General features: G+C 33.5%; 1 protein-coding gene across 1 annotated transcript; it reads right to left on the reverse strand.

The window, feature by feature from the left end:
* Positions 1-843: 843 nt before the first annotated feature.
* On the reverse strand, positions 844-10,284 carry LOC111004155 (ATP-dependent RNA helicase DDX54). The gene is made up of 13 exons (XM_022275032.2): positions 9,979-10,284; positions 9,561-9,740; positions 9,236-9,419; positions 8,225-8,571; positions 7,669-7,879; positions 7,070-7,188; positions 6,296-6,409; positions 5,346-5,537; positions 4,969-5,082; positions 3,048-3,184; positions 2,075-2,210; positions 1,703-1,844; positions 844-1,044 (listed from the first exon to the last, which is right to left on the reverse strand). Exons 1-13 carry the CDS (start codon positions 10,168-10,170, stop codon positions 869-871), a joined length of 2,244 nt encoding a protein of 747 aa, XP_022130724.2. The 5' UTR covers positions 10,171-10,284; the 3' UTR covers positions 844-868.
* Positions 10,285-11,405: the final 1,121 nt, after the last annotated feature.

The following is an 11,405-nucleotide window of genomic DNA, read 5'->3' on the forward strand; positions in this document are numbered from 1 at the left end:
ACAATTTGTAGCGTGTGGCCGCCACCGGCGCCAACCGTGTGTGGCGAGTCCATATAATATGTATGAAAATTACAGGAAATATGCCAGTGGCGGCGTTTTGTGGTTGTGGCCGGTGGCCCGTGTGGGTGACCCTAAATAATAAAGAGTACTTTTCGAGATGCCAAAATTAGTTAAATAAAATAAACTCGACTGCCGGCAGCATTCGTACCGAACTTTCTAAGAAATCTGTTATTTAGTTAACAAATTGGATTGGATGAGCGAATTGCTTGCAGGTGTAGGTAGATAGGTACTCTTGTTAGTAGGAATCATTGATATCTTTACGTTATCGTAAGCCTACTTGCTCATGAACTTTCAAACTTTAAACAGGGCAATAGAAATCACTGTGTATTGACGAAAAAGTTTTACTGATACACGCAATAGAGGTGGGAGAGAACATATGTGATGTCGGTGGACGCTTTGGGTTTAGTCGTGATCCACAATGAGAACAATAAAGAAAAAACCTACAAGCAAATGGATGGAAAACCTTCCAAAAAATTTAAGAAACATAAACACGAATTTGATGAAGTTACACTGTTATGGTTACACCGACAGTCCCAAAATAATATGCCTATTTTGGGGCCTAAGGCGAAGTTCGTTTAAGAATTACAGATTTTTCTTCTTTCCAACTCTTTACTCTTACAATGTAATTATTTGTTATATACTTTATAGAATAAAAGTTATAGAATTTAGTTAAAGACATTAAATGCTAACAAAATATATTCACACCTTTCGAGGTGACAGAAACAGAAATCGTATCGAAAAGATCCCACAACTATATTTACTAGGACAAATAAAACAGAAATATAATATTTATATATTTATTTCAATATCACTTCTTTTTCTTTTTGCCTTTCGCTTTGAACTTGAGCTTCTGTTTCACCTTGTCCCTTCGCAGACGTTCCTTGACGATCTGCTGTTTGTCCCTCATCTCTCGAGACGAGGCGTCAACTTTCTTCTTGGCGATGCGTTCGTTGTGCTTCACCCAGCGGGGACGGAATTCAGATGCTGAAATAAATAACAATAAATATCTTAAAAACAGCGAAGAAATGCATTTGAATTTTTTTATATATAGTCGACTTTCGATTACTTGAATCAAAAATAATATAAAAGTGCGTGAGTACAAACACATGTCAGAAGTGAAAGTTTTTTGTAATTTAATTATTACTGAGTTAAAAGCCTCAATCTATGATCATGTATCAGTATATGATCACTCCATGTATTTGTATATCTATATTCACACTGTTCACACATTGTATACGTGCTAATGGTAATATATTGTATAAGTGTAACCTGTTGTGGATGCATCCAGTGTGTTTGTATTGTGTTTTATTTTTGACTTTGTTTTTATTATAAGGATGTCTCTGTTTGGTTTTCCAATAAATAAATAAATAAATAACTAAAAAAATTGCGTTTACTGCACAAGACGATATGCGACAGAACAGCCATCTAAAGATTTTATATTTAACTTCTAAACGAATACATCAACCAATAGCGTGTATATTTTCTCAATCTTCCTTTCTCACTCCCTCTCAATCGGTCTCAATCGCGCTTTCCCTTTTCTTCGACAAAAACGCTGCACATCTTCGTGACGTTCCGTAAAAATTTTACCCTCATGCGCTTAAAGTTTCACTTCAAAAATCTAATAACAAATTTGTCCACTCACGTTGTTTGCTCTTCGCACGCGTGTCATCATCGTCGTGTTCGCTGGTGTGGTTCCGTCTTTTCCACTCGTCGTATCTCCCGCTTCGATAAGACGCGGGCACGCGACCACCGCTCTCCGTGCGAATCATTTTGCGGCCACCGTCCTTTAAATACAAAGTCATTTACAAACTAAACTTCAAATTACACAAGCGACCTGCCCCGACTTTGCACGGGAAACCCGAGAACACCTAAACTGCGTTTGTAATTATAAAAAAAGAAATCTGGTGTTTAGGTTTTTCTATGCAACTTTTCCAAGTTTTCGCACAGTAAAAACCTTTATCAGAAGAGATCTGTTCAAAGAATATTTTTTCTCTATAAAAACACGTATACGTACGGGATCAACGTGCACCATCTTCTTTCTCTTTCTGTCCCAACGCATCTGCGACTTTCTCACTCTTTCTCCCTCGCCACAGTCCACGCCCATATCTAGTTCAGCTTGCGAAGCACCGGCAGAGAAGTTCACCGACATACTGAAAGCAAATATTACTTTCATAATATTGATCTTCTACAGATTAAAAAATGAGTTCAGCAAGGTTCATGGGTTACTCGAATAGGCTCATTGAGGATATGGAGGTCCCATATTCAAGTGGGGCATAAGACATTTTTGTATACAGCCTCAATCAAGCGCCAATGATCTGTTTGTTGTTTTGTTTCTGTTTGTTTGTCAATTAGAAATAGAAAAAAGTGAGTGCGTACAAAGTACACATGTCATAAGTGAAACTTCTTTGTAAATTAATTATTTTAAGGTCATCTGTTGAATATACTGGTACATGATCATTCATGTACCAGTTTATGGTCACTCCACGTATTTGTCTTTTATATGTTAATAGTTTATATATATATTAACAAAAGCAAAAAAGAGATTCTCGTCCTCAGCACAAAACTATGGAAGACGGTAAATAAACCTATAATTAAATTGAAATAATACTCTGAGAGTTCACTAAGTTCACTAATCTCCAATCGTTTTGTGGCTTGATTTTAACCATTAACTTTAACAAGGATTTTTTTGCAAATTTTATTCTAGAAAATCTAAGTTTTGTCTTATATTAAAAAATAAAATAAATCAGTGGCGCTACAACCTTTTTAGGTCTGGGCCTCAGACTACGTTACCTGTTTCATTATCATTTAATCAATAGGCAAGTAGGATTTTTTGGGTCTAAAGGAAAACCAGTTTCCTCACGATCAAAAGCTTTTGACTTTAGTCTGTGCAAAAAAAAATAAAGATAATATTTGTTATTTATATATAAATAATAAATTGACATAACTCTTAATTAAAAGAAATTAAGTTAAAAAGAACTAGATCTTACCCGGTCTCTGTGTGTTGATCGCTTGCAAAGTGTGGAATATAATTCTCATCTCGAACAGCTTCTTTCTTCCTCTTGCCTTTTCCTTTCTCTGGTTTATTTACAGTTGTCAGCGAGTTATCTTGGAGAACATTGTCACCCTGTAATTTCATATTTATTGTGTTTAAAAATAAACTTAACCCAGCCAACACACATACAGCCAAATTAGTTATTACTTACTTAAAATAATTTAATAAGATTTATTGATTTTTTTATTTTCGTTAATATTTGAACATTTTTGTAGATGTTATGTGTATCTTTGGATTTATATTTAGTATCGTTATTTTTGTTATATAATATGTTATATGTTAGCTGTAGGATTAGGAAATACATAAAACTGATCTGACTTGTTATATAAACCCCATGGATTTCAAATCAAAATTATGTGACCTACATCCGGTAAAAGTAGTCTTTTCAAATGGTTGCTGGAATTTATTATTATTTTTTGTATGTGAGTTGGAAAACAAAAACCCAAGAAAAACATAGACCACAACACTCCAACAATGGAAGGCAATAATATCAAAAATGTAAATGACAACAAAAACCATTACCACGAGAACATTGGCATGAGTGATGTGGAACAGAGTGGCCCAAGAAAGGAATGAATGGAAAATGTTGGAGGAGGCTTATGCCCACTGGCAAACGGATCTCCAAAAAAAACAGCAAGATACAAATATTAGAAAAAAAAAATCTTAATCTTCTAATACTTAGTTTAATGTAATCTATGTTTATATGTGTACCTAAAAAAATTATCTGAATTAAAGCCTATAGTATTATATGAGTTGGAAGCGTATCTTATATCTTTAAACGAGCAATTCTTTTATATATATAATTGGAATCTCGGGATCGTGAAATTTCGTTTTCATGAAATTTAGTATACGGGGGGTTTCGGGGGCGATAAATCGATTTAGTTAGGAATAAATGATAGAAAATAACAAAAAGGTGGTGTTTGAGTAGTCCCAATTTAAACTGAAAAATGAATCTTCCTGACATCTATCGGCGAATAATAATACTATTTTTTTTTATTGCTTTAACGACACGACAACACTAAAGCAATTCCAGCATATATAATATATATTGTTCATATTTCATCATTTTATTAGTATGTAATTCGTACTTATATATAATTTCCAAAGACACAATTTATAAAAAAATAAAAATACCAAGCAAAGCTCGGCCATCCAGGTACTATATATTTAAATAAGCCTGGATCAATTGGAATGTCAATGGCTGTATGGGGTCAAACAAACCTGTTTGCTCCTTTTTTGACCTGCTTGGAACTTCGAAGTTATAATTATTTTTTATATATATTATAATTCTATTGTACGTGTGTATGTCCTCTTAAATGGCTGGACAGATTGAAAGATTTTTATAGTGAAAATTCTTTAGGCGCATGAGGGCTTGAGAGAGAATGAGAAAGGGAGATCGAGAAAAATACACGCTATTGGTTAATGTCTTCGTTTAGTAGTTATATATTAGAACTTTAGATGCCAATTCTGTCGCATATCGTCTTGTGCAGTAAACGTAGATTGTTAGATCGTAGATTTAGTTATTTATATTATCATTATCTCGTATATATAGTGATAGAAGTGATCATCGATTGGGGCTTTTACCTTAGTTATAATTAATTTACAAAGAAGTTTCACTTCTGACATGTGTACTTCGCACTCATGCACTTTTTTGTGTGCGTTTGAGTGGCGCAATGAATGGTTTATATTCACAAATCAACCCGGCAGATGGTGCAGTAGATACTTTGATGCTTTGATTAATATAACAGGGGCAAAACAGGCATGAGGTTCACCTGTTAAGTGACACTTACATTGCAAAGGGCTCGCAAGTGCGTTGCCGGCCTAACCAAGTACGTAGTATCAATATTCATAATTACCATTCCATCCTTATTTTCCCTCGTCTTTTGGACAGTCTTCCCATGCACTCGCCGCTTGGCCTTCATAGCGAGGTACATTGGAGAGTCGTTTCTGCCTGTCAGTTCTAGAATTGTCTAAAAAAAAACATAATTTATTAAAACCTTTTTTTAAAACATATGTGACTTGATAATATGAAAAACATTTTTTCATAATGGGCACCTAGGCGAGCAGTCTTTTGTGCCTGACACGTGGGTTAAAATCCGGTTTCCTCACGAAGTTTTCTATCATCGTACGAGGGAATATCATAGCCGGAGTTCAAACCTACGACCTCAGGGATGATTTCAGGACCAACGCGGTCACTAATGATATAAACACTAGATTGTCCCTTAATAATTACCCCTTTTGGCCTGAAATTCTTGATCTTATCAACCAGCTCTACCACGGCATCCTGTCCCTCATCCAACAGAAACGGATGAACCAAAGAGGGTAAGTTGACGAGTTTCGCTCGTTTGTTGGCGTCAGCTGAAGCCGGTTCACGCCATTTTATGTATTGCTGCCAACCGCGGCCACAGACGCGGGCTGCATCTTCCTATAATAAAAAGGGGAATTATAAAACCCCCTTTAAAAACCCCCCTAATAAAAACCTCATTTATTCAAAATGAAATGGTATCTAAATACTTTTAAAATACATGACCCAAAAGACCTTCAGAAGCAAAATCACAATTTTTCGTGTAACATTGAGACTCTATACTTAAAATTACCTCTACCACCTCCTTCAATGAATTATGGGTAAAATCAAAATCCCGGGTAAACGGCGTGTTGGTAGAAGGAAGAAATAAATGGCAATGTTAGGGAGTGGACGAATATTGCAAATGCAAAGAGTTGGTGCATCAGGCACAAGACAAGACGCGCTTCAAGAGACTGATGACCAACCTCCAGTAATGGAGAGGCACAAAAAGAAGAATACATAAATTTGGTTTGGGACGCCAAAATTACACTATGTTTGAAAATCCGTTACATCTCCTATATACCAGACATAATTTTATAGTGTTTCTAATTCCAACAAACATTTAAAATTTTAAACCAAACTTGATATATTAACCGGTATCGGTATCAGCAATATTTGTATACAATCGGTATCGGTATCATATCGGCAAAAAGGCGTATCGATACATCCCTATAATAATTTCATCTCCATATAATTTTCTTATTAAAAACACAAATATATACACAATTGGAAATTGAACCCACAACCTCAAGAGGGTCATATACCAACACGGATCTATTTACAAGAGATATAATTTTATTTAAAAAAAAAATCTGTAAATATTGATATTAATAACATACTATTTCCGAGTGATTCTTCTCCCAGGCCATGACGTCCTGGTGTCGCAATTCCAAGGCAGTGGTCGACATCGAACCCCAAACACCGCTTGGACAAGCTAATCCATTTTCGTTTACCTAACAAAATATTTATTTTTATTTATTTATTACAGAAATACATACATCATCCTTACAGACTGCCAATATGATAATGTCGAGAAGCATTTAATCTTACTGTATATAAATCTGCTGTCACGATGTTTGTCCGCGATGGACTCCTAAACTACTTAACCGATTTTAAATTAAATTGGCACACCGTGAGCAGTCTGGTCCAACTTAATTTTATTTGATTGCAAATTATTTGTCTATGATTAATTGACAGTCCCAATTATCTGTTAACTCAAAAGATTCTAACAGATGTCGATACTTTTCCACTGGATTGAGTAAGTAATTAATAGATGGCACTGCAATGATAAACCGACAAACGAGTCATATAAGCTACAATTCAATATCATGATTACCACGGCTAAAGTATAAATTAAATTTATTTTGTGAAACGAAGGAGAAACAAAGTTCGCGGGGGCAGCTAGTAAAAATATAAAGTACATATATAATCTTAAACACTTAATATAACACAATATCGCTACTGTGAATTCAATCTACGAATACACAAATATGTCGATAGTGTCGGAGATTTATAAAGAAACCCAGTTTCGCATTATACATAATATTCAAATCATCAAATTTTAATAAAATATAAATTTCCCTAAAAACATAATTAAAAACGGGTCAAAATACCTGTGAGGGATTAATTAGTTCAGCTCCAAGGAAGAGTTGCAAGTCTAACAAATGCGCAACGTCTTCAGCGGCGACTAAAGAGAAGGCGCGACCTGATCTACCAGCACGCGCACTTCTACCTAGAAGTAGTAACTTATGATACTACTCTATATTTAACCTCGTTTTTATAAAAAGCAAAAATTAGAGAATTATCACTGAATAAATTCAAAACTCTCCGTTAAACCTAAATCAATTAATAAAGCTTTATATAAATTTGATAATTATTAAAATGATCCTTATCCTAGGGATTTATATATTTCGCAATAAAGTATTTAATCAGAGAGTTAAGTGAATCTCTAGACAGTTATTACGTTTAGGAAACTCGTTAAACGTTTCGTTCAGTAGCTTGTCTGACGGAACTTTAGCGACTTGATTGAATATCGATCTTTAATTAACTGTCTAGATATTTAATAAAATAAATAAACAATTATACGAAATTAATAATAGTCTGTTTCAAACACTAAATATGCAACCTTAAACTTCCCCAGTTAGTATAAAAAAACTGTACCACTTTCAATGTATATAATAAATATAATATAAATAAATCAAAAATGACTTACCAACTCTATGCACAAACAACTTTGGCTTAGCTGGAAAGTTGTAGTTTATGACCGTATCCAAAGATGGCAAGTCCAATCCTCTAGCGGCCACATCGGTCACAATGAGAACTGAGCATCTCTTATTTGTAAATTTGCCAAGTGCTATTTTACGAGCTGATGAGTCCAGACCAGAGTATGCATAGGTGGAAGATATACCTACTTTTTGGAGTATCTGAAATAATATACTGCTTTATGGACATTGCTTTTTATGTGTTCATTAAATACTTAAATAACTACATAAATATCTTATAGATATTGTATATCTGTTACAAACAAATGAGTAATCACAATCTATTGCAATCTACACAAAATTATTTTAAACTCAGCCACAATAGGTGACATAGTTTTGTAAATATTTATTTTTATTTTATATATACATTTATAGTTAAGGGGCCTACCCCTTTATCAATCAAAGTTAGCCCTATGTTGGGAAACATTGCTTGAGACAGTATCATCCCAACTTAAAAAATTAAGTTACTTAGAACTAACATTCAGCAGTATTTACTTGCTGACTCACCAAATGCAAATATTCCACATGATGTTTAGTAGCAGCAAACACAACAGCTTGAGGTGTATTGGACGTCAACACTTTCTCCAAAAGTAATAACAATGCTGCCGTTTTCAATTCAGCTCTGACCACAATCCAACCCAGCCATAAAGTAGATGGTAACTTCCAATCCACATCCAATCTTAAAAGTACAGGATCACTTAGACCTGCTCGAGCAAACTCTACCAGCATTTTGGGTAAAGTTGCAGAGAACAACAATGTCTGCCGAGTTGATGGTAAACGAGCAACAAGTTCTCTTAGTTGCTCACCAAAACCCAGTTCAAATAGTCTGTCGGCTTCATCAAATACTACAGTTTCTGAAATATAGGAAGATATATGTTTAAGGGAATCCCAAAATAAATTTAAAAAGGTTCATTTTGGCAGATTTTTATATATAATTTTTATCAAAGTAAGTGCAGTATTATATATTTTTTTATTTTGCTTTATAAAAGCTATGCTTTACAATTAAAATTTAGATAGGAGGTATTTTCTTTTACATCTATCCAATTTAATGCTCTGCAATTGTATGTTGTACCAATTAGGTTATTAAATTAAATTCATTCATTCATATAGGTAAGACAATGTACACTTATGAACATCAATAAAAAAATAGATATTAAATGCTTCTTATTTTACATTTACTTCTAGTTCTCAAATCAAGGGCTAAGAACAGAAGAGAAGATATGGCAATAAACTCTACACCAGTTTCGACGGAGCTGCAACCTCCTCTATCAGTAGGTGTGGTGAAATAGGAGCATATGCTAACATTCCCTAGGAACTAAAGGCATGGAAACCTCTCACCTTATAAGTGAGTACATTTGTATATATTATAATACAACACCTTCGTCATATAAGCAAACCAAACAAGTTATTTACCATTGACAAAATTTATAACTAGATTTTAGTATATGATATAAATAAAAAATAATTTCAACCTCAAACTTATTATTAAAAATAAAAAGCTTATATTTTTATACTCACTTATATTGTCCAATTTTAAGTTCATTTCAATACAAATGTGTAAGAATCGACCTGGGGTTGCAACTACAATATCTGGTATATCTCCTGACATTAAACCAAACTGTTGATCTATGGATTCTCCACCAAGTATAGCCACGGATGTTAGCCCTGTGAACTTTCCCAGTTCTCGTACAAATTTGATTGTCTGAAATTGTATAAAAGTAATCATCATACTATAATCGAGCTTTTGACTACAAAGTAACTTAAATTAATGGTTAGAATTTTACAACAGAAGGTAATAAATAAAACCTTTCACACTGTGCAACCAACAAAAAAATATATTTACCTGTAGAGCCAGTTCTCTGGTAGGAGAGAAAATAAGTGCTCTTAAATTTTTACCAGGTAATGTTTTATGGTTAGGTGATATAAGCTTTTCCAGTATAGGCAGAACAAAACATGCCGTCTTGCCTGAACCTGTTCGAGCCATAGCCACAACATCTTTATTTTCCAATGCTAATGGTATTGTCTGAAAACAGATTCAACACAATAATTACTGTAAATATAAGAATTTTCATGAAAATAACAGTCACAAAACTATCATTAACTGGGCAGAAGCAATTTGCAACGTTTCTGCAGTAAAAAATATTTATGTATACAGCAAGCTAAAAAGAACAAATATCAGACAGATAGGATATAATCAGGAAATCTGAAAGAAAGGATATTATGAATGTTGTAAAATATTTATGTATATTAAGTCCACTTACCTTCCTTTGAATTGGGGTAGGTTGTTTGTAGCCTCTTTTTGCAATACCTCTAAGGATAGGAAAACTAAATCCCATAGACTGAAAGCCTCCTGAACTTTTCTTTTTACTACTTTGACCATCTTTCTTTTCTATCTCCTGTGTGGGAACTTCAAACCCTGGGAGCTCATCTCCTACTTCTTTAGGAAGTGACATTTTGCAGCTATTTAAGGCACATAAAGAACATTTTACGTATTAATCTTAAAAATAATATATTTTAATAAATAGAACACGTGCGCGAACGTCGCGAGCATGTATGTGACAACTGATAGTTGACTGTCAGTTATCTGTCTAGAATGACAGCTGTGGAGAGTTCAGTGAAAAAGGACATTGTTTACGTCGCTGTCATAACTCATAAATCAGATTTATCTTCTGTTACAAAATATGGGATATTCATTTATAAATTATAAGTACTCTAAATATAGTAAATTGGTAACGCGTATCGCCCCCAGAAAGCATTTGACTTTGTTTGAAATTGGCCACTTGAGCTAAATCGTTAAATCAGAACTCGAACGATAGCTGCAAAATACAGTGTGGTTATAATAGTGGAGTTAGCGCAAAAAATTGCGCCGCGTATTCCATTCATAATATATTCTATATTTTAACAAGTAAATTATGTACTCGCACTGTTTCTACTTACCCTAGCCTAAGCAAGAGTTGTTGTTGTTCAAATGTTCTACCTGTGAGTTCAAACTTCAATATTTTTAAAAATGTAATACTCGTGCGGTTTTAATTTTTTCTCAATATTAATTATAACACAATTTGGGATCTTATATATAGTTATATGGAATCAATTGTTTAAATTTAATATTTCTAAATATGGTAATTGTGTTATATGAAACAACATTATTTGTTTTATAATTTTTATGGGTTTCCTCTCTGCTATGCATAAATAATATAATTAATCTAGCAAATCATAATACGTGGAATTCTAAGACGGAAGTTCGAAGTTTTGCATAAACAACACAATAAACGATTGATGTAAAAAACAAACTGTTAACTGTTTTAAACATTAAGGAGTCTTATTATTGACGTAACCCTCTTTCGACACTGGTTTTAGTGCTCTATAATGCGACAGGCTAACAGGAGGTTTATTATTACGTACCTTATTAAATTGACTTCTCAAGTATAAACGTTGTAATTATTGCGTGGAAAATTTACAAATATCGTCGGCCGTATCATAACCATAGTTAGCATTATTTTAATTTTAAAGTAATGTTAGCATATTAACAAACACGGTACTAATCTACATTTTAATTAAGGCAGCGTCTTTTCAATCGAATTGAGTTTTTTATTAAAGCAGAATATAAAAATTAATTTGGCGAATTTCTAAATTGAAATCCGGACGCCATTATTGATATATTTTTATAGTCAATATTTCATTATAAAAT

Source organism: Pieris rapae, chromosome 7, assembly GCF_905147795.1.
Source record: "Pieris rapae chromosome 7, ilPieRapa1.1, whole genome shotgun sequence".
Taxonomy (NCBI): Eukaryota; Metazoa; Arthropoda; class Insecta; order Lepidoptera; family Pieridae; genus Pieris; species Pieris rapae.

Coding starts and splice junctions, on each gene's coding strand:
- LOC111004155 (XM_022275032.2), bottom strand. CDS start 10,170: ATGTCACTTCCTAAAGAAGTAGGAGATGAGCTCCCAGGGTTTGAAGTT. Junction 6,410..7,069: donor AACTAATTAATCCCTCACAG/GTATTTTGACCC, acceptor ATATTTTGTTAG/GTAAACGAAAATGGATTAGC. Junction 1,845..2,074: donor AGATGGTGCACGTTGATCCC/GTACGTATACGT, acceptor TTGTATTTAAAG/GACGGTGGCCGCAAAATGAT.